At 46.2% G+C, this 23,109-nt stretch overlaps 1 protein-coding gene across 2 annotated transcripts in view; it reads right to left on the bottom strand.

Annotated features, from left to right (window-relative positions):
• HIPK2 (homeodomain interacting protein kinase 2) overlaps positions 1–23,109 on the bottom strand; it is a 190,851-nt gene that overhangs the window by 13,343 nt on the left and 154,399 nt on the right. For both annotated transcript variants that reach the window (XM_054033549.1, XM_054033559.1), the window contains exons 11-14: positions 22,042–22,221; positions 14,996–15,277; positions 2,210–2,457; positions 1,038–1,198 (exon numbers count right to left, since the gene is read on the bottom strand). In XM_054033549.1, coding sequence (XP_053889524.1) covers positions 1,038–1,198; positions 2,210–2,457; positions 14,996–15,277; positions 22,042–22,221 — 871 coding nt within the window. The remainder of the gene's footprint in view (positions 1–1,037; positions 1,199–2,209; positions 2,458–14,995; positions 15,278–22,041; positions 22,222–23,109) is intronic.

Here is a 23,109-nt window from a genome sequence, read left to right as displayed (position 1 = left end):
TTTCCAATTCCCCTTTATCATTTTCCTACATCCTCCCCTTGTAATCTTTAAGGTCCAGAATGTTGCAGCCAAACTACACTCTCATTCTTGGAAGCAGGATCCCATCATCTCCACCTTTCACCAGTTTCACTCACTTTTAATTTAGAGATGGTCAATTTTTTTCAAATGTTCAGCTAAATTTTGAAACACGGGTTTTGCCAGAAAATGTTATCATTTTCTGAACAGCTTCTCTTTTATTAAGCTCTGTATCAAAGTCAACACTGCCCTCTGAGTTCTCAGAGCGTCCCACTCCTGAAATCTTGGCATCTTTGCTGTCCCCTCCTGACAGCCATTACCTCACAATAGAGAAGAGATGGGTCTCAGATGTAATAAACACAAAGTATATTCTTACTGAAACTGGTGGGCAGCCCTGGGCTTCTCTGGCTCTGACTCAGAAACACATCTGGTGCAGCCTGCTGTCACCCAACTGGGGTTGCCTAAATCTTGGCCCAGATTAAGCAATCTTGAAATGGACTTCTGACTACATTACATCTCTGGCTGGCCACAATTTGTATGCCCACTCCACTTGTCACCTCTGATTGGAAATGTCTTCCATTCCGACAGCCAGTCACACCCTCCCTTCAAACCTCACTCAAAAGGCTTTGTCTTGACATTTGACTTTCATTGAGATGAATCCCCACCCCTTTCTTATACCCTCCCCCTCTATTCTCCCCTATAATCAGCACACAAACCTGCCTGTCTACGTTACTTCTCTTTTCTCTCAAGGTTAAACGTTTTGACTTTTCAGATACTTTGTACATGCAATGTATGTGCAACCCCGCGTGGTTTGTTAGCAGTGGGAATTGAACTGTGGACTTCTGGTTCTAAAAGCATGAGCCCCTCTTCTCTGTGCTGAAAGATGTAACACACCACTAGAGGGCAAGAGAGTACTACACTGAGTGAGTGTGGGTTACATAAGGAAGATGCTATGTCAAAATACACATTAGATGGCACATTTTTGTGGGGCCTACTTGCTGCCTCCTTCCCAGGTTGCTTACCTGGCTGAGATTAAGAGGCTGCTGCTGCTGGAAATGTGGTCCTGGCCGCTGCTGCCTATAGGCAATGGCTCCAGACGAGCTCCCTGAAGAGTGACCGCTGGTGGAGGTCACGATGTTGGAGGACTTGGACTTATAGGAGGATGAGTGATGACTGGTGGTGACTGTAACAGGAAAGAAAACACGTGTTCTTAACTAATGTCTTACATCATCTAACCAACCCTTCCCTCACTGAATCGCCTCTGGGTGGCTTGTGGAAGGAGACACATAAGAAAGGGTGCATTGGAAATGGCTCCTCCTAGCTATAGGAAGGTACTTACCTAACAGTACCTCTGGGAGCTCACAAACATGGGCCTGCCAGTTGCCCCCAAGGCAACAATACAAACTCCTCTATGTGAATCGCTAACTGGGTCTGGAGGCTGGTTTACAGAACCCTCATAAGTGCCACAAAGTGTTCTGCTTGGGGAACGGCAGGAAGCGAATGGGCAGATGCTAAGGAGAGAAAGGAAAAGATAGAGGCCTGGAATGCAGAGCAAGGAAAGCCCTTAGCCTGGCCATCCTCACTGTGAATAGGGAGGGAGAACAAGGGAGAGCCCACGCTCTGAGCCTTGGTGCACAATCTCGCAACTGCAATGTATGAAACAAAAGGACAATCACACAGCGCAGAACCCAGCGCTGCAGGTGGGAACTGCAGAAGAGGGCCCTTTTTTAACCGGTGTGTTTTCCAAAACAGTGGAGGCTCCAAAGGTGGGTGAGCAAACCTGACACACCCAGTCCAGGGGAGCCTGTTACCCCAGAAACATTAGCAGGTTTGGAGGGCTTTCAATCTAAGTAACTCTTGCCCATTTTAAAGTAAATATATAACCTTACATGGCAGCTCAAGCTGGTGTAAGGGCCCTGATATCAATGTCTGCAGGAAGGGCCAAATTCTGCTCTCGGGTGATCACTGATGTAACCGAGAAAAAACTTAGCCCTTATGACTCCCAGCTACACTGATGTGCCTCCGTGCAACACGTTAATAATGCACGACGCCTCCCAAGAACAGCTGTGCAAGGTGTGCTGGGGGAGAGAAGGCGCACAGCATCTATTTTTTAAAGGACCTGAAGAGTGAGATTCTTCCAAGATGGATGTTTATTTCTTATGATTATTTTCTTGAGGGAAGAGGTGCAATTTACCTGGTACCAGGCTATCGCATTCTACCAACACCTCACTGGCTTGTGTTTTCAGCGGTGGCACGATTATAGTTCGGGGGTTCCCGCTGCAGTGGGTCTCTGGTACCCCTTTTGTATCATAGGTGTTCCCATTATTGTGTGCCCCACGGTGTTGCACTGAATAGGGGCTGTTGTTGCTGGAGGAATCGGAGTAGGGCGAATCGTGCACTGTGACACAGCTGATGACGTTTTTTCTTTGCTTGGATAGGGTGCTGAAAATCAAACAACATGGAAGATAGTGAATAGGCAAGAACTGTCTGAATACCAACATTCCATTCCATCCTCAGCCTGCTCCTTAACAATGGGGGTGCTCGCAGGCTTAAAGTTAAGCACGTGCTTCAGTGCTTTGCCAGATCAGGGCCCTCTAAGCCAAATCCTGTGCTCCTAAACTCACTTTTTACTATTCAGGCAAACCCTCATTGAAGTCACGTGAGTTTTGTCTGAGCAAGGACTGAGTAAAATCTGGAGCAGGGATCTTATAATTGACCTTACATGCACAGCTTAGAATAGTGCTCAGACAGATTGCTCGACTTATTTCCAAGCTATTTACTATCTCTCGGCAGGAGAAGCTCAGCAGAGCACACTACACTAAGTTGCATTTCTTACCACTCACACAAAAATGCAGCGTCTCCCCTCTCCCCCAGCAAAGATTTAATAATAGATGTTGAATCATATGATTCAAATTCCATTTTTACAAAATATACATTATATTTACTAATGCACTATAGAGCATATATATTCATAAATACTTGAAATGAAAGGACAGCTGAAGAAAATCAACAATGTCTATTTGCTATGCAGAATCCTTGGGTTTTATTCTCTTACTTGTTAATTTGCAACATTCAGTAATTCGCAACAGGTCTCCTGACATTAATGCGAATTACCGAGGTCCTGCTGCACCTAATCTATCTATGGCATCAAAGAAGTGATTAAAAAGGAACATCAACATCAACATTTCCAGGATTATTGCTAGAAGTTCATTAGGCTAGACTGCACCCGCGCTGTTGGGATTCGCTCCACTACTGTGTCTAATTATTCCTGATGGTTTATCCTTCCCATTATGAGCTTGTTTAGCGAAAAGAGAGAGAGAGGTGGGGGATGGGAGAGAGGGGGAAGATTTGCTTAAATGGCTCATATCCTTGACAGCGCACAGACCTTGACTACAGAAAATAGCTGCTATGTTTCACTGATTGCATTATGTTGTTATGGCAACTGAAGTTTTTAAAATGATGAAAAGAAATGGATAGCGCATAAAGAGCTAAGTAATTAGACTCAGTAGTGGAAACAGTCCCAACAGGAACAAAAACACCATATAGAAATAACAGTACATCTCTTAACCTCTTGAGCGCCACTCTTTTTCCCCCCTTTATTCCCTTCCCCATTGAGGCTCAGTTCAATTCCTTCCCTCCGACATGCCGTTAACTCAAGAGAGGATCTAATTATTCTGGATTCAGCCACTGGTGGGCATTTTGCCCTCATCTCAGCATTACTAGCTATCCAAGTTAATGTAGGCAAATGTTGCAGACCTCCAGACCAGTTTGCATTTCAGGCAATTTTTATTTATTTGTGCATTTATTATTATTTTTTTTTTTTTCTACAGTGCAAGAAAAAGTGAGCAATGCCTCTTCAGCATTATTGATTTCACCACATTTCCCTGATAAAGAGCCTTTCCAGCAGCCTTCCTGGGTGGCAACTGTCCAGCTTTCCCCTTGCTTCTTGGGATTGAAAAGCTTCTATTTCATTTTTTGTCCTTCACTTGAAATGTCCACTAATGTGCTGCTTTAAAAACCAACTTCTCCAGTGCCTGACTCTGCAACGCTTTCTCGGGCGAATAATCCTTACTCCGGGAGCTCCACAGATTTCAAAGGCTTTATGATTATTACAGGAGCACATAGGAAGCCCAGACCTAGATTAGAGCCTCAGTGTTCTAGGCACCGTACAAAATACATAGTGACAGTCCCTGTTCTGCACTTACAATTTAAATAGATTTCAGAGTAGCAGCCGTGTCAGTCTGTAGCCACAAAAAGAACAGGAGTACTTGTGGCACCTTAGAGACGAACACATTTATTTGAGCATAAGCTTTCGTAGGCTACAGCCCACTTCATTGGATGAAGAGGGCTGTAGCCCATGAAAGCTTATGCTCAAATAAATGTGTTCGTCTCTAAGGTGCCACAATTTAAATAGACAAGCCAGATAAAGGGTGGGAGGAATGGTGACTCCATTGTACAGATGGGGAACTGAGGCTCAGGGAGATTAAGTGATCACAGAGGAAGCCTGGAGTAGAGCACAGAATTGAATCCACTCCTCCCACGAGTAAAGGACTTCTTTTAAAGGGCTTGCAGTAACAAACTGCTCTATTCTTCAATTTAATCCCCTCTTCCATCACGAGACGGACAGGGTGCTGTGTTTGAAATGGAGAGAATAATGGCGTGTCTTAGAATGACAACTGCCTTATTTGAAGGAAGATGTAACAGTTTTGATATGGTGCTGCAAGAAAGAATGTTAAGCTGATAAAAATGACTCTGTCATCAATATTCCATCTGCCTAATAGAAATGCCGTAATTTCACATTTACGAGTACTGTAATATTTGCCCTTTGCAACTGCCCTCTTCTGCCTGAGAAGGAGAGACGTATGTTCTCTAACACTGAGGGTTATTACCTTTTATAAAGAAAAATGAAGTCACTGAACTGTGCTCTGACAACTGATAAGGTTCTGACTGCGTTTCTTTTATAGCCTCTGCCTTACATACGGGGCTTAGAGGCTGAGCTGTAAACATTTGTTCCTGGCTGATACTTGGTATGCAAGGGGCTCAGCTGTGGGAGTGGAAGAGCACTTTTTCCTAGACATGAAATCTGGGTGTTTTATTATTCTAGAATTTTCATATTTTATGCCATTTTGATTGAGAGATCTTGAAGGCAGGGTCATCTTGTTGTTAGATGTTTGTACGTTGCCGAGCAGAACAGGGCTGGGGCCACCAGCCTCTTCCTATTACAAATAACAACGACGACGACAATGTTTAGTTATTTTCTTTTGCTACAGGAGGTAAGCTGGCATCATCAAAGAAAGAACTGTGCTTCCATCAGCAAAGTTTTCCTCCTCAAGGTGCGTTGGTTACAATAAGAAAATCAAGTGCACTAGAAATCAAACATATAAAATGAACAAAACCCCAGCCCTCTAAAGAGAGGGAGGAGTATTATGATCTTCATTTTACAGATGGGGAACTGAGCAAGACTAAAGCTCCAGACCTGCCAATACTTATGCATCTGCTTAACTACTAATAGTAGTGCCAATGTAATTAATGGGCCGACTCCAGATAGTAATGTTAAGCACATACATAAATATTTCCAGGATCATGGCCTAACCATTCAGCAAGGTGCCTAACTTTAAGAAAATGAGTAGTCCCACTGAAAATCCAAGTTGATTTTCTTTATAAAAGTTAATAACTATAATCAGTGTTAGAGCCCGTACATCTCTCCCTAGAGAACAGAGAAGCCAAATAGGACAACTCATATATTTACAACTAGGTACCCGCTTAAGTACCTTTCTGAAGTGGGGCCAAAGAGATTCAGGATGGGATTTTCAAAAGCATCTAAGTGAGTTAGCTTCCCAACTTGCACTGAAAATAAATTGATTTCAACGGGACTACTCTCAGGCTTAAAGTCAGGCATCTACTTCAACGGGCCTTTTGAAAATCCCACCCTGAAACCAAAGCCACACAGGAGCTCTCCCTTCTCAAAGCCTTCCAACTAGCAAGTGGTTATTCTCCCTTCTGATTTCCCATGAGAGTCTGATATGGGCATTCAGTCCGTGGCCTGCTGTGTTACAGGACTAGACCTGGCAGACCTATGTAAATCTGGGAAGGGGTGTTAATTCCCGGCTCACTGAAAGAGGGGCCTCTGCATCCTGTCACACGGCGCTAAGGTAGCCTACTTGGCAGGCTCTCTGTGTTTCTATAGCACAGCTGCAGCTTTCTGTGGAAGTTCCAGGTTATTCAGAAACATAGTTAAAAACAGTGATGTGGCCTGCACCCTTCTTAATACACCTGCGTATATTCATGGCTGCTGCTGCCTGGACAGCAGCTCTCCCTGCTGCAGTCATAGTAGCCCATGCATGCAGTCTCGAGAGGGGTGGCAGTCCACCCTTACAGATTAACAAAGTATCCATTCTGCAGCCAGGACTCCAAGCTGCACTGTTAAGCTGCTCTTAGAGTAGCATCTGCAAAAAATGCCTTTTAAGATGATTATTCTTTATTAATTATAAATCTCTATATGTATGCCTAGTGTTTTTACCAGGTGCATAGAAAGACAAGTGCCCTGCCCTACAGAGCTTGAGATCAAACTCAGACCACAGAACAGTTCACGTCCAAGAGGTATGGAGGCACTGCGCATGTCTGTGCTCTCAAGCATGCATGGACAGCTTCTGGTGACTTCCATCAAAATGGCCTGGGTGCAGCTGAGAGAAAGAACTGGGCCCCTTTTCCAAGAGGAGATCAGCATAGCAAGGCTTGTGGGGTTTCAGACGGGATTTGAAGGAGGAAAAGGAAGACGCTTGGTGCAGTGGGAGAAGGTATGAAGCCAGATGGAGGGGCGGCCTGGCCAAATGGTGTTGTGATCTGGTCCTGGGGCAGTGGTGCGCAAACTTTTCCAGTTGTGCTCCCCCCTTACCAGTAACAGAATCTGTCTGCGCCTCCCCCCCTCCATTACTGCACTGCCAAGGCTTCCTCAGCAGTGGAACCTGGGCTGAAGGTGGGGCTGGGGGCAGAACTGGGGATGAGGGAGGAAGGAGCTGGGGCTAGAGGTGAAGCTGGGATATGCTGGGGGTGGAGAGGGAATGAAGGTGGAGCAGGGGGCAGAGTGGAGCTGTGGCTGGGGGTAGAGCGGGGTTGGGGGGCAGAGCGGGCCTGGAAGTAGTGCAGGACTGGGGGCTGAATGGGGTTGGGGGTGGAGCTGATCTGGGGCAGAGCGGCACAGGGCTGGAAGCATGGTGCTCCCTACCTGCCCCACCATGGGGGCTGGCACCGGGCTGGAGACAGAGCAGGACTGGGGGCTGAATGGGGTTGGGGGAGGAGTGAGGCTGTGGTTGGAGCGGGGCTGGAAGTGTGGCACACCCTCTCCATCCCACATGGAGGATCTCCCTGGCCCTGCCATGCACCCCCCTGAATGTTCCTCCACTCCCCTCTAGTGGGGCGTGCCCCCAGTTTGGGGACCACTGTACTAAGGTCTGGCAGTGCAGCCTTTGTAAATCGACATCGCTCTATAGAAGCAGAGTTCTACCCACTGAGGGCCCTAAGTCTTTTAGGACTGACAGTTTTTCATGACCAGGATCTTCTTTGCCTAACTGAAAATATCAAGTCCTAGAAGATGCGAATTTAATACGTTGGTCAGTATATGTCATGGCCTGTTACAGCTCTCAGCTTGAGAGTCTGCCTCCTTAACTCAGACTGTAGCGACTCATACTTCCAGCTGCGGAGGCTCCCTGGTTCAGGCCCTAGGGCTGACAAAAACGGCAGCCATTTCACAAACAGACCTTTTGGTTCACAGGCATTTACACCATACCACCTTACCTCTCTAGAAACCACATCATAGTGCATTCTGACATGGCCCAATGCACAGAAGAGGGCTAAGCCTATAACACTCTCTTCTATGGCTCTCAAGGCCCAATAACTTGCAGCTTTCTGAATTGCTGCCACTTCAGAATGAACCACAATAAACCCTATGCAAAGAAAGTTTACCCACATAAACCCACAAAAACTAAGGAAATCCCATGTGAAGGCTGAAATCCCTAACACTGAAACATGATTTGCCGCTTATTTCAGTGCTGGGACCTTACGTATCTTTGCCATTCCACCTCATCCTCACCTGACCTCTGACATATCCTGCTATTCTCGTTTCACCTCTCTTTGTGCATCACACAGAACTGCACAGTCAGTGCTTATGAAAATGAGAAATATTCATTAGAAACGATATTGAGCCCACTGGATCTGTTTTCACTTGTCTGAGACCCAACCCGGAACTTGAACTTGATACAGAATGAGCTGTACGTGTGTTCATCACTGCCCTCTACTGGAGGGAGTCAGACATGCTAAAGCATTTAGCAGTGTGAAACGGTTCTGCTACTGCAGGCCTGGTGGGAGAGCTTCTGCTGTCTGTTATTCCAAGCACTAGCTGCCTGGGGTGGTTTATTTGTTTACTTGTTTTAGAGAAAGGATGGGAATTCTAACTTTGTTCTCGGATGATTGTGATTAGTCAGTGTGATGGCTATGTATAACAACATTAATAATACCATTATATATTATATATCAAGGGTGAAATCGTAACCCCATTAAAGTCAATACAAGTTTTGCCCTTGACTTTAATGGGGATACAATTTCATACCAAGTGCTTATGTGTATATAAATTAGACAGTACTTTTTTTGCTTTATACCAGGATCAGCAACATCCCTCGGCCCGCACTGCTTCCCGCAGCCCCTATTGGCCTGGAGCAGCAAACCGCGGCCAGTGGGAGCCGCAATCGGCCGAACCTGCGGACGTGGCATGTAAACAAACTGGCCCGGCCCGCCCAGGGGCTTTCCCTGACAGGCCGCGTGCCAAAGGTTGCCGATCCCTGCTTTATACACTATGGTTTATGCTTCCTGTGTGTTTGTAAACGACACAATGGGCCCTGCTCCTGACTGGGCTCTTGGAACATTACTGCACTGCAAGCACGGACATACACACACACACACAAAGAAACAACGCTCTAGCTCCTCAGTTACACTGAATTTATGCCACCCAAGGACTCCCCCCATGTAAGAAGAAAACCCAGCTGCCCTTCTAAGGAAATGCTCTTTGCCTTTGCGATGTGAGGAGCAAGAATCTGGCCCAATCTATGTAATACAGTAAGTGTGAATAACAAATTAATCCACTCACAATCAGTTGTATAAATGATACGTCTCATATAGTTTTTCTTTTTTAAGCTAACGGTGAATTTTGTGATAGTGAAGCGTGCCAATGCCTGACAGGTCTATAGGACACACTTACACTCAGTCTGCCTAGCCTAGAAGGATAGTGGCTACTGTATGGAGCCTTTAGTTTGAGGGGTAGAAACTGGAAATGGAGATGGGAGAGGGGTGATTCTTAAGGCAGTAGTGTCCAAACGTTTTAGTAAGGCAACCCACCAGCTGCATTTTGTCTTTTTTTGGGATCCACTCAGAGTCCAAATTCATGAGGGAGGGCCCAAAATCATAGCCCAGTGTCTTCTCCTTGTCTTCTGCCTCCTCCTCACCGCGCTGAGGGGGCACCAACCACCCACAGCAGCTCCTCCATTCTTGTACCAGAACCCTAATCCCAGCCCACTCTTAAGGAGAGGCCCGGGGAAGAGGGGTTGGAGAGTGAGCCTGCCCCTCACTCTGCAATGGGGGCTTCTGTCCCATGGGGCTGGGCCCCGCTCCAGGTGTTGGGTCCCGGCGCACAGAATTGTTTGGCCATGAAGGGGCAGCTGGGTCAAACCTGAGTGGCATTGCAATTCTATGCGCCAGGTCATATCACCTGGAGTGGGAAGCCAGGCACAGCCCCACGGGACAGGAGCCACTGTTTTGGGGTGGGCTAACTCTCCAACCCACTTCCCCTCCACACCGGGCCCACAACCCATCTATAACCTTCCCACAACCCACTGGTGGGTTAAAACCCACCTTGGGAAACACTGCTTTAGGGCACCAACAGGGCTATGGATGACAACTGGGAGGTGAAAGGATCTCATGCTTCCTTGCGGGTACAACCGCTGCTTCTTTTCTCTTTTAAAAGTCCCCTTCTAAGCCAAGGAATCATCAGTGTTTTCTTTTTAGAAAATTGTTGTGGGGGTTGTTGTTTCTGTTGTTATAAAGTCACGAAGGGCACCTCCTCACTGCCCTCCTTTCAATCACTTCTTCCTGCCATGCTCTGCTACGCTAGAGTTAGCGGCATGTGAAATTACACCTCCTGCTGCTATTACCGCTGGCCCAGTCCTGTGTGTCATTCATTCACGAGCAGCATACACATTCTTTCACTCGCTTATATCCATAATTTATTCATCCCAAGATGCACTTGTGCTTCTGTTCTATATTTAAGCTGTTTTATTTTTCCCCTGTTAACTTCAGAAGTATTTAATCAGCTGAGTATGTACACCTAAAAAAAGAACCTATAAAATGAAAAGTCATGGAGGGGCTACATAGCTCAGGTGACTATGAGTGAGGAATGCTAGCAATCAATCTGTCTGGCTGGCTCCCATTGCCATAGTATTGGAGGACTTTAGTACAGAAACTTACAAAAATGACAAGTCTCTCAATTTATAAGAAATCTGTAAAATCTGAATTCTGTTTTGAACTTCCTCACACCTCCAGGGAAACCAGTGGGACCTAAACTTCTCTCTCCAGAGAAATAACTCACAGAAGTGTTGTTCTTCAGCATAGCAGAGACCATCTTTTTTTGGCCTAAGGATGCTGAGCTCAGGGGAGTTTCTTTGGAAAAGACAATGAACTGAGAATGACATCTAGAGATCTCTTGGTGGTAAAGTCATCGTACAAGCGTTACTCTTCTCCCCTTTGCAATTTATGGCAAGGACGATAATACCAGTCTCCAGTAGGTGGCACGCTTTTGTAATACTACATTGGAAACCACGTTTCCAAAGACTCATAGGACTTCCCATGGAAACTTTATAGCTCCTGCTGCTTCTGAGAAAGGGGACTGGCAATTTTTAAAAATATCTGTTGATTTTAAAATAGTTATACAAAACTATACATATCAACAATGTAAAATACACAGAAGAATTAAACAAAGTCCTGGACTGCCTGTTACACCACCTTAGTGACTTCTCAAAACTTTCACTTGCACACCTGTATTTTCCATTAGATAGGAAAGAAATTCTTCCCATAGCATGTGGAATTCTCCTTATTCTTACAAATAAAGGGTCTGACCCTCCTTTATTAGAAAGCCACTTTGTACTGCCCTGGCATTGCAGAAGCACCTTAAAGTAGGAGTAAACGCTCACTTTTAAGTGCTCCAGCCACAGCACTGTAAAGGGGCTTTAGCATAACTGAGAATCAGGCCCAATATATGCAGGTGGGACAATTTTGTCCATGTCAATATTACCGGTCTTTTAAAACTGTGAGTGGGATATAAGAACTTTTTTATCTGCTAAAGAGCAATCTCTTTGCATAACCATGGACAACTGCAAATGCATTTATTTATTTATTTTGGGGAAGACGACGACTTTCTAGTCCCAGGGACTCAAGGAAAATCATGTAATAAATTTAGGGCTTAATCCAAAATCAGGGAAAACAGTGGAAAGACTCCACTGACATCAAAGAGCTTTGGGACAGACTGTTAGTTCTGACTCAATTAGCAAATTATGATCCCATATTAATTCTGTAATATTTGACCAAAAGTGTCTAGTAGGACATTGACAAATAATATGTGCCAAGTTACCCCCATGGCTTTCACGCTACCAGCACTCATCGTTGCTGAACAGGCTAAAATTTCCACAAATATGTATGAGTCCAGTAAAGTCTTTGCATGATTTCCAAATGTTACAATTTTATTTTAGGCTCATTTGCAGCCCCTGTTGTACAGTCCTGTATAGTTGGCCATTCTCTCCCATCAAACACATATATTTAATTTGAATTCCCATCTTTCTTGGAGAGGCACAAGAAGGATGAGAAACTTAGCTAAAGGTAGCAAACTTCAGATAGCACACTACAGATTAGATCTTCAGCTGGTGCAGCTCCCTTGACTCAAATAAAACTACTCTGTTTTGCACCAGCTGAGGATCTGGCCCTAGATTTGGTCATGTCAAAGGGTCCCAAGCAACTTGACTTCAATCTCTCTGATGCTTTCACCAAAGATAACTCCCTCATCCTGGACTCTCTTCTCCCTCTGCTTCTGTGACTCTGGCCCTTCCCTGCCTCTCCAGTCATTCTGCTCTGAGCAGAGCTGGTGAATTTTTTTACATGAATAGTTTTTTCAACAAAAAATGCAGATTCAGGTTGAATCAGAAACATCCATACATTTTGTTACAGCATTTCCAAAATGAAATATTTTGATTTTTCATTTGAGAAAGACATTTTGTTTCGGAATTTTCCTTAATTTAATTAAAAAATTTAAAAAAAAATTTAAAACCCTAAAACCAAAATGAAACAAAAACAAATTTGGGGTTGAACAAAATGTTTAGTTTGATCTGAAATGTACTTTTTCCGATTTTTCATTTCATAAAGAAAAACAAACAAAAAAATGTTACAGTCCAATCCAAAACTTTTTTTTTTTTTTTTGGTTCAATGGCCAAACAGAAAAATTGATTATTCACCTAGCCCTAGTTTGGAGCTTCTCCTGTACCAGCTCTCTGGCCAGTGCCCTTCAGGCCTCTGTCCTCAGCCCACTCCTATCTTCATTTTACAAGTTATCCCTTGGAAACTTCATACACTCTTCCATGCTGGCATCTCCTAACACTGCCTCTCCTCCCCTGACCTCTTCTTTCTTCATCCAGCCTCTCCTCTGTCTCCCTCACATGTTAGCATGGATATTGTGCTTCCAGTTCAAAATGTAACATGATGAAAACTCAATCCCTGTTTTTTCTCCTGAGCTCCCCATTTTTCATCCTTGACGATCCCACCATCCTCCCATTCACCAAGCCTCACAATGTTAGTTTTCAAGTTTTCTCTTTCCTTGTCCCCACAATACTAGCTGTTGGGAAAAAAAAAAAAAAAAAAAAACGGAACAAAACAAAACAAAAAAAAAACCTGGCCGAATCTAGCACCATCTCTAAAATCCATCCTTTCCTTTCCACTCCTTGTCCACACCTTAGTCATCTCTCACCTTGACTACTGCAACCACTTCTCCCCTTCATCCTCCAGCTTCCAACTTGTTCCCTTCCAATCGAGATAATCTTTCTGCTCTGCCATTCCAATAATCCTGGAAGACTGTAGCATTCTTCTAGATAGATGCTGGGGATTGGACTAGGTGAGGGGTTCTCTCAGATTTTTCATTCTGTGGATCGCTGTCCTCTTAACCATCCCTTCACCGGCTTTTTGTTCTAAACTTCTAGGCCCTGCAGAAATCCACACCTCTTTACCTCTCTGATCTCTTCTGTTCCCCCGGCAAGGCCTCTCAGCTTCCCTTTGTATCCCTCTCCCATTCTCATCTTTATACCTTCTCCCATGATATCACCAATAGTTGGAATACCGTTCTCTTACTGCACCTGGTTTCCATCCTCTTTTCCAACTCCTTTCTTGAAATACACTTTTTCTGTGAAACCAACCGACCAAAGAAGTGTTATAATAATTATTTACAACAAAAAATAGTAAAATATCCTGCGCTGCTTTATGATCTCTCCATCTTTCCGGTCATCTGGTACATGACAGGCCTGATTTTGAGAGGTGCTGAGCTTCCACCAATCCAACTGAGATCATATGAGTGCTCAGCACCTCTGAAAATAAAGCCCTGTTGTGCCTCGTTTCTCTATACAAGGTTGTAAACTCACTGAGGCAGGCACCATCTCGTCTGTACACATTTTCAGTGCACCACTAATAATCATCACAGCACTGAGATTCAGAGATATAGATATCTCAGATGATTGAAGGCCAATCTGCTGTGGAGCAGGTTCTAAATAAAGATGCTTTAATTTTATCTTTTATTATTGAAGGGACAGGGCTAGAAAATTCCCAGCTGAGTTAGTAGCTCAAAGATTCTGTAATTATTCAGCTATTTGCAAGGCTACTTCTCTGCAGCTCCTAAAACAGACTGACATTTTGCGACTGGTGTAGGACAGGGAAACCTGGAGTGCTCAGGCTTTGACTGTGCGCATGTGAGGAAAGGTGCTGAAATGAGAGCCTTGGAGAAAGAAGTCCTCTCTTTATTCATGGATCAAGAACAGCAAAGGCAGCTTCCCTGTACCACTGTATCTACTGTGACTGGGTGGATCAATTCTATGAGAAGAGGGACGTTCAGTCTTCATGGTCCACTCGTTTTTTGCCTCCCTGCTGAGGCAACCAATGGGGTGCCAATTAGTTCCAAAAGTGGGAATATTTTTTGTGATATGACCACCAATGAGAATTAAACAGATATTCCTCACAATTTATTTCACCTAATGAGGTATTCATGACACACAATCATTAGAGAATAAGTTAGGAGAAGCACTGTATATGGACGTGATAGTGTGGTAGCCTTCTTCACAGAGGCTGAGGATTGGACTAGATAGGATATTCTACAACCATTTCATTCTATGGATCACCTAGAAAGAGAGATCTGATCTTGAACTATCTGCTCTCCCAACCCCAGTTCCTCACTGCTTTGTTCTGTGTAGCTATCTTAGGTATTTATATAGCCCCTATTACCTTAATATCTGAGCACCTCACAATCTTTAATATATTTCTTCTCACAACATCCCTGTGAGATGAGGAAGTATTATCTCCATTTTATAGATGGAGTAACTGAGGCACAAAGGGATCAAGTAAATTGCCCACAGTCACACAGGAAGTCTATGGCAGAGCAGGGAATTGAACCCAGCTCTCCTGAGCCCCAGATTAGTACTCTCATTACTGAACCATGCCAACTTTCCTGTCAGAGTTTCTTTAGGGCAACTGCCAGGAATTGCTTTCCATGCCACTGTTGGCCCATACAGCATACATTGTGTACCAATGGACTAGATTGTCTAGGTGGTCTTTGAGTTCCAACCCTATTTCCTAAGACTCTGCGGAGTTTCCCGCACCACAACTCCCAGTGGAGTACAGAATCACTGCTCACCTGGTGGGTGCATGTTTCTGTTCTTCTTCTTCATCTGTGTCACTGCTGATAGTGATGACACTGACTGCAGGGCTGGGTGTGTCGGGAATGATTATCGTCTGTCGCTGCCGCTCCCGTGTGGTGCTGGAAGCCATGTCTCCCCACCCACACGTGACAGAAGTGCTGCAGGCGGGGCTATTGTGCACCATGGCACAGCGAGGGGGGGTGTTCTCCTTCACGCGTTTCGATCGCTGAGGGGAGCTGATGGCCTGAGAGGACGAAACCTCATATGTAGACACGTTTCTGAAAATGACAAAAACAATCAGTTGGTTAAAACTCGGATTGCTCAGATATTACTGGCTTTTGAGTCCTGGCGTCAACCTCTCTCGCATTCTTTGTTGGTGAGGGCTGGGCACACTACAAAACTGGTGTATTCGCCTCTTCAAGGGAGGGAGGAAGGGAGTGCCTCATATCACTCATCACTAGAGCTGGCTGAAAAATGTTTGGGTTTCTTTCCTGTGGAAAATTTAGATTTTTTTTGGCAAAAAAATAAAAAAAAATTCAACCAAAATAGTTCAATTTGGAAATGCTGCCTCATGGGAAAGCCTGGCCATGGTGCATCCTGGAAGATGTAGTCCAGCCAAGCAGCCCACCACATTGAAGAGAATGGGAGCACAAGGCCCCACAACTCCCATGAGGCACTACGGCTGCATTTCCAAATCAAAATATTTGGTTTTTCATCCATAATATTTCAGTTTTTTAACCCCCCAAAATTGAAGTTTTCCATGGAAATCAGACATTTTTCACAAAAAAACTGTTGTTTAGTTGAAAATCCAATTTCCTGTCCCAAAAAAAAGTTTTGACAGAAAATTTTTGCCCAGCCTTCCTTATCTCAACAGCATTGTGGAGCAACATTGAGATGTTCCAGAGGGGGAGACAGTCAGTTTCATTTGGCACCTTTAAGACTAACAGAAGTATTGGGAGTATAAGCTTTCGTGGGTAAGAACCTCACTTCTTCAGATGCAAGTCTGAAGAAGTGAGGTTCTTACCCACGAAAGCTTATGCTCCCAATACTTCTGTTAGTCTTAAAGGTGCCACAGGACCCTCTGTTGCTTTTTACAGATTCAGACTAACACGGCTACCCCTCTGATACTCAGTTTCATTTGGCTCTGATGTGGGGTGGCAAAGGCAGTGGGTGCAGGGTGGGAGAAGTAAATAGGTTTTTCTTCACTAGAGGGAAAATATTCTCAACTCCCTCCTTTCTATCTTCCTAGTTCAATCCCCTGCACTAAAAGTAAATAAGGAAAATGAGGATTCATTTGCATCAGGACCCTAAACACAGTGCCTGCCTATCAGAGGGTGGAGGCAACAAAAAACCCTGAATGAAGAAGGAACGCATATTCTCTAGTATTCATGTCATTATTCTCTAAAGCCTTTTTCCCCCTCCCCACTAGCAGAACATTTTCAGAGTCAAAGGAAAAAAGACAGTTACCTTTTCCATAACTGGTGTTCTTCAAGATGTGTTGTTCATGTCCATTCCATATTAGGTGTGTGTGCTCACCACATGCCCTGGTGCCAGAAGTTTTTCCCTTAGCAGTATCCGTAGGGGACCAGCTCTGGCACCCTCTGGAGTGGCACCCGCATGGCGTGGTATAAGGGGCGCTGCCAGTTCCCCCTATTTCAGTTCCTTCTTGCCGGAAACTCCAACAGTGGGGAAGGAGGGCGGGTCATGAAATGGACATGAATAACACATCTCGAAGAACACCAGATATGGAAAAGGTAACTCTTTCCTTCTTCGAGTGTTTGCTCATGTCCATTCTGTATTAGGTGACTCCAAAGCAGTACCCCTGGAGGTGGGTAGGAGTTCACGAACGTGTCGATTGGAACCCAGCTCTCCCAAACCCAACGTCATCCCTGGTCTGCTGAGTGATGGCATAATGAGCAGTAAACGTATGAACAAAGGCCCACATTGCGGTTCTACAGATGTCCTGGATAGGGATGTGCACCAGGAAAGCCGCTGAAGACGCCTGCACTCTCATTGAGTGGGCTCTGACAATCAGCGGCAGCGGAAGCCTCGCCAGGTTGTAACAGTCCTTATGCATGAGGTTATCCAATTGGAAATCCTCTGCGAGGATACCGGGTGACCCTTCATCCTATCCGGTGTAGTGATGAAGAGTTGAGTCGATTTTTGGAAAGGTTTGGTACGTTCTAAGTAGAAAGCCAAGGCCCTCTGGATGTCCAGGGTGTGAAGACGCCTCTCCTCACTGGTCTTGTGTGGTTTGGGACAGAACACTGGGAGGAAGATGTCTTGGTTCATAAGGAAGGTGGAGACCACCTTTGGCAGGAAGGCCGGGTGGAGCCGCAACTGAATCTTATCTTTGTAGAAGTCTGTGTATGGAGGTTCTGAGGTCACGGCTTTAATTTCAGAGAGCCGTCTTGCCGATGTCACTGCCACCAGGAACGCGACCTTCCATGACAGGTGGGAAAGGGAGCAGGAACCCAGCGGCTCAAAGGGTGGGCCGGTGAGCCTAGAGAGGACCAAGTTAAAATGCCACTGCAGGACAGGAGTCCATAGCTGCGGGAAGAGTCTCTCGAGCCCTCTCAACAATCTGACCATCATGTCATGGGAAAACACCGTCTGTCTTTGGATCGGTGGGTGAAAAGCAGAGATGGCCGCTAGATGCACTCTAATGGAAGAGTGTGCCAGACCCTGGTTCCTCAAATGGAGCAGGTAGTCCAGGACAGCCTGTATGGAAGAACGCGAGGCAGAGATGCCCAGTGGGAAAATCTTGTCCACTTGGCCAGATAAGTCAGTCTAGTTGAGGACTTCCTACTCCCCAGGAGGACTTGTTGGATTTCTTCTAAACAGGTCCACTCCTCCAGGTTCAGGCATGCAGCATCCACACCGAGAGGTGGAGGGACATGAGGTTGGGGTGTAAGAGCTGGCTGCGGTCCTGTGGCAGCAGGTCCGGGCGATTGGGCAGGGGCTAGGGAGCGGCCGCTGACAAGCTCATGAGCATCCCAAACCAATGTTGGCGAGGCCACACCGGGGCAATCACGACAACCTGTGTTTTGTCTCTCTTGATCTTTGCCAGGACCCTGCTGATGAGTGGAATTGGAGGGAATGCGTACATCAGGCCCCCCGACCATGACAGGAGGAAGGCATCGGAGAGGGAGCTTTTGCTCAGACCTTGGCAAGAGCAAAATCAGTGGCATTTCCTGTTCTGTCTGGTGGCGAACAGGTCCACGTCAGGAGTTCCCCACCTTTGGAAGATCATGCAGGCTACCTCTGGATGGAGCAACCACTCATGGTGAAAGAAGAAGTCCCTGCTGAGCTGGTCTGCCAGCATATTCTTGACGCTGGGAAGGTGACAAGCTTCCAGGTGGATTTTATGGCTGATGCAGCAGTCCCATACACAGAGTGCCTCTTGACTGAGAGCCGACGAGCGCGCTCCCCTTTGCCTGTTGATGTAGAACATCGAGGCTGTGTTGTCCATCAGGACTCGTACCACCTTGCCCGACACGTGGGGCAGGAAGACTCCGCACGCCAGTTTGACTGCTTGGAGCTCTTTGACGTTTATGTGCAACTTTGCCTCCTCCGGAGACCACATCCACTGTGTCTGGAGGTTGCTGAGATGCACACCCCAGCCAAGGTCTGAGGTGTCCGACACCAACTGAATGGAGTGAGGGGGGTCATCAAACAGAACCCCTTTCAGGACTGTTCTGCGGTAGGTCCACCATTGCAGTGAGGTAAGTATCACCTGGGGAATGGTAATGATCTTTCCCTCTGGCCTGGGAATAGACTGCCACCAGTCATTGTTGCAGGGGCCCCCTCCGATGCCTGGCATGGTGGACCACGTAAGTGAATGCTGCCATGTGACCCAGGAGGTGCAGACAGACCCTGGCTGTAGTCAGAGGGAACGTGGAGATTTCCGCGATGAGGTTCATCAACGTGTGGAATCTTTCCAGCAGCAGGAACGTTCTGGCGTAGGTCGAGTCGAGGACCACTCCGACGAACTCTATCCTCTGCACTAGCACTAACGTCAAGATTTTGTCGTTTACCAGTAGGCCCAGAGAGCGGCACATGGCCTGAAGCACCACGACATCCCGTTGGACTTGAGACCTGGAGCTGCCCTTGACGAGCCAGTTGTCGAGCTATGGGTAGATCTGAATCCCCCTGCGCCTGAGGTAAGCCGCTACCACCGACATGCACTTGTTAAACAATCTCGGTGCTGTCGCCAGGCTGAATGGGAGGACCGCTAACTGGTAGTGGTGGGGTCCCACTGTAAATTGGAGGAAGTGTTTGTCCCCTTGAAAGATTGCTATGTGGAAGTATGCATCCTTCAAATCTCCTGGGTGCAGGGAGGGGATAACAGAAGCCAGGGAAACCATTTTATAGGATTTCAAAGTTTGCAAGAACAGAGATGGAATCAATGCTAGCCAAAGCAGCAGACGTTCCAGCACCATCACTGGCAGCAAGAAGGAACTGAGGGAGGGGGAGCTGGCGGCGCCCCTTATACCACGCCATGCAGGTACCATTCCAGAGGGCTCCAGAGCTGGTCCCCTACGGATACTGCTGAGGGAAAAACTTCCGGCACCGGTGCATGTGGCGAGCGCAGACACCTAATATGGCATGGACATGAGCAAGCACTCGAAGAAGCAGCAAAATTCTGGTTCTTGTTCCATTTTACAGGCAGGTTTTGACTGTTTTTGGTTTGGCCCGAAAGCTAACAAAAGGAATAGGTGGCATGCATCAAAGGGAAGAAATTATGGACATATTACACTGCACTGACTTACACAGGGTCCTTTGCATAACAAATGACTGCACAGTAGCATTTGCAGTGCCTTTTGAATACCAATGAGAAACATGGAGTATCCTCTTCTCAAAAGGAGCATATCCCTCATTTGGATACAAAAGCATCACAAATAACGTAAAATAGAGGACTGTGGAAAGCAGCTGCTCTGAAAGTGTCGGACTCCTTCCTAATGCAGACGCCTTGTGCCCTGGTGGCAGATTACTGGGGGCGGGGGAAACACTTTGTATGTCCAGATGCATTGTGATTTATTCCCTGTTTTACTGGCTTGTTGGGTCTTAACTGGCTCTGTTCTGTATTACAAATGGGGTAAGACGGCTGGAATCCTCCCAAAGTAAATGAAACATTTACACATTAGAGAGCAGACAAACGGGAAGGATTTGAACACTGGCATCTTAAATACAGTGGAACTGGTTGTGAATTCAGTACAGTTTCTGTGGCCCCAATCTGGTCACCTAAGAGCTGTGAGCTCCTCTGTTTTTCCCCTTCTGTAGGTCCAGCTACACAATCAAATAAACCCCGCAGCAGCGAGTCTCAGAGCCCAGATCAACTGACTTGGTTTCACAAGGCTTGTGCTATGGGGCTAAAAATAGCAGTTTAGATGTTCCTGCTCCGGCGAGAGCCTGGGATATGAGACCCTCCCCCATCGCAGGGTTTCAGAGTCCAGGGTCCAGCCTGAGCACGAACGTTTTACACTGCTATTTTTAGCCAAGTAGCATGAGTCTGAGTCAGTTGATGCGGGCACTGAAACTGGCTGTCACGGGTGGTTTTTTGCTGTGTAGACGTACCCTGTAAGAGCGGGCCATTTCTGGATATCTCTCTCTCTTTCTTCCTCTTTCTTTTCTTAGAAAAATTCAGTGCTCACTGAAGGTGCTGGTTTAACAGCCCTAAAGACCTCAGCTTTCTGCCCACAAACCAGGTACAGCACATGCAGCAGCAAAGTATACTTCTTACATACCCACCCTGCCAGTGTGCCCCACCCACAAGGATTACCACAGGAGTGAGGGGGTTATTGCACATGCATTCTTGCATTTTGTTCATGCAACTGCATGCTATGGGCCAGAACTTGGCCCCACGCCTGCAGGACAAAACATCCATAAAACTGATGGATCCAGCCCCCCAAAATTCCCATGTGTAAGAGAATCCTTGGGTGGCACAAAACTCTCATAGTGGCCCCTATGCCACCTCCGCTCCCAGACCTTGGTGCAAGAGATGTCCTTATGCCCCCATGATTCCCTTGGGACCATTGTAGATGAGCATAAGCTAGGGCAGCCAGAAGACTGCTCTAATGTATGCCAGGGACACATCTAGAATGAGGGACGAGTACAGGCGGCTTAGGGCTATCTTTGCCCTTCACTTTGTGTCGAGTGCATCACAGTTGGACCAGTGGATCTATCCCTGCATATATGCAATCACCCATTTGCTCTTGAATGGATATATTCTAGGTGCACACCTAACGTCCATTGTTTCTGAAAATGTGGCCTTTTGGGGGGATGACAATGTTGAGGAAATGTGGCCACTTTTAGGAGCGTCATTGAGATTAGATAGAGGGAGACGGTCACACGTTTTGTCTATGGATATGTTGGGATTGGGGCCTACTGAATCAGTACATTTGAACTGCATAAACAGAACACAGATCGTTTTTTGTGGGGGGAGGGTGGGAGGTAATAAGAGTTTTGATTGGCATTAATTTGCGGAGACTTGTACAACTGACTTGTGGCTCTGCCGCTCACAGTGTGGTGGTCATCCCAAACACAGGGCATTAAAATTGTATGCCACCTCACTTCATCATGCAGTCTATATTTATACCTACTCTGTTCTATATATATGCACTGAAGTGGAAGCAACGGGGCTTTTAAGTGGTTCAATATCCACTAATTCTGCCAAGACATCAATTTAATGGATTTAAATAGGCACGATTGCATGGCCTTCTGTTTGAGTGACTTCGCCTCTCTCACGGAAAGCTGAGCAGAACCCTACTACAGTACATATATACAGAGAATCAGAATACTATGGGCCTGAGCCTTCTCTCACTTACAACTAATTCAAGTCCACCTAGTTCCTCCTGATTTACACATGGTACACATGAGAGAAGAATCAAGCTGTATGTTGGGGAAAAGGCATTTCCTCCCCTCTCTTTAGACAGTTTCCACCAAAATTGCCATTAGCCTAAATGCATGCAGCTCCATCAACTTCAGCAGTGAATTTGGCCCTCGGAGTTCTTAGGCTTCCATTATGCTCCTTGCCACTTACCTCGTAGATGACTGGTGCTGCTTGTTCTTCCTGGAGGAAGTGGTGCTGGTCGGCTGTTGCCTCATGACATGAGCCACGCCCACATTCAAGGGCTGAGCTGCGGGAAGAGTCACGTGACTAGCTAAAAGCGCAGGCTGTTGCATGATGGGATTATAATGGCTGCCGTGAGCATGTGTGTTTCTGCAAGAGGAGGGAAATTGGAGATAAATGCATTTTAAATGTGTAATAGTTCTTTAAAAGGCTTCCATTAGCCTCAGAAATGCCCCCAGCTAAAGGTGACCTTGGGCATGCCAGTCCTGGCATCAAGCTAGGGTTGGTGTTTTTCTCATGAAGGGCTGTTTCCCTTTGTTTTTCAGAGGCCTTTGCTTCATTCTCTCACAAGGGTGCGGGGGGGCATGCCCCTAGTTTATATTCAGGACACATTTCCCACTGGAGCCACTCAGGGCCATTGGCTGCGTTGGCAGAAGAAGGCAGTTGAGAGTGATGCATGTTGCTGTTTCCCCTAGTGCTGAACTCACTGCCTCTGCAGTTCTCCTATCCCCCCTCTGCCCGAGGAAGAAGGGACTCAGCTCAGTACCAAACCAAACCGTCTATGTGGCAGTATAAGTCCTGTCATCAGACTGTAACATTATGCCTGTGGATAAGTCTTAAAAAAAACCACACACACACATTCATACTTTGACCACTTGGGTAGCTTTTGCTATATAGCTTGTTGTTCTGCCCACAGTATCCACCTACACGCTCCAATCCCGCCTCTGTCCTTCAGGAAGACCTCCTCCAGCTCCTTCAGGTCTGACTCACAAAAGCAATTACCCACAACTCAGATGTCACATAGGCTATCAGGGAAGCCAGAAGAAGACTCCAAGTTCCAACAATAACCAACACTCCCTAAGGTCCCAGTAGAACAAGGTCTTTGGAGTAAGGTACCAACTCACAGTGGAGTAGCAATCTCCCACCAGTGCTGTTCTGTGGACCACCTGGGTATGACATATAACCCTGATCATCAGGCCCACTCTTCCAAATAAGGTTCAATGTAGAGATGATCTGCACAACCCCCAGGCAAAAGGA

The sequence above is a fragment of the Malaclemys terrapin genome, chromosome 1, assembly GCF_027887155.1.
Source record: "Malaclemys terrapin pileata isolate rMalTer1 chromosome 1, rMalTer1.hap1, whole genome shotgun sequence".
Taxonomy (NCBI): Eukaryota; Metazoa; Chordata; order Testudines; family Emydidae; genus Malaclemys; species Malaclemys terrapin.
This window is presented reverse-complemented; position numbering and strand designations above follow the sequence as displayed.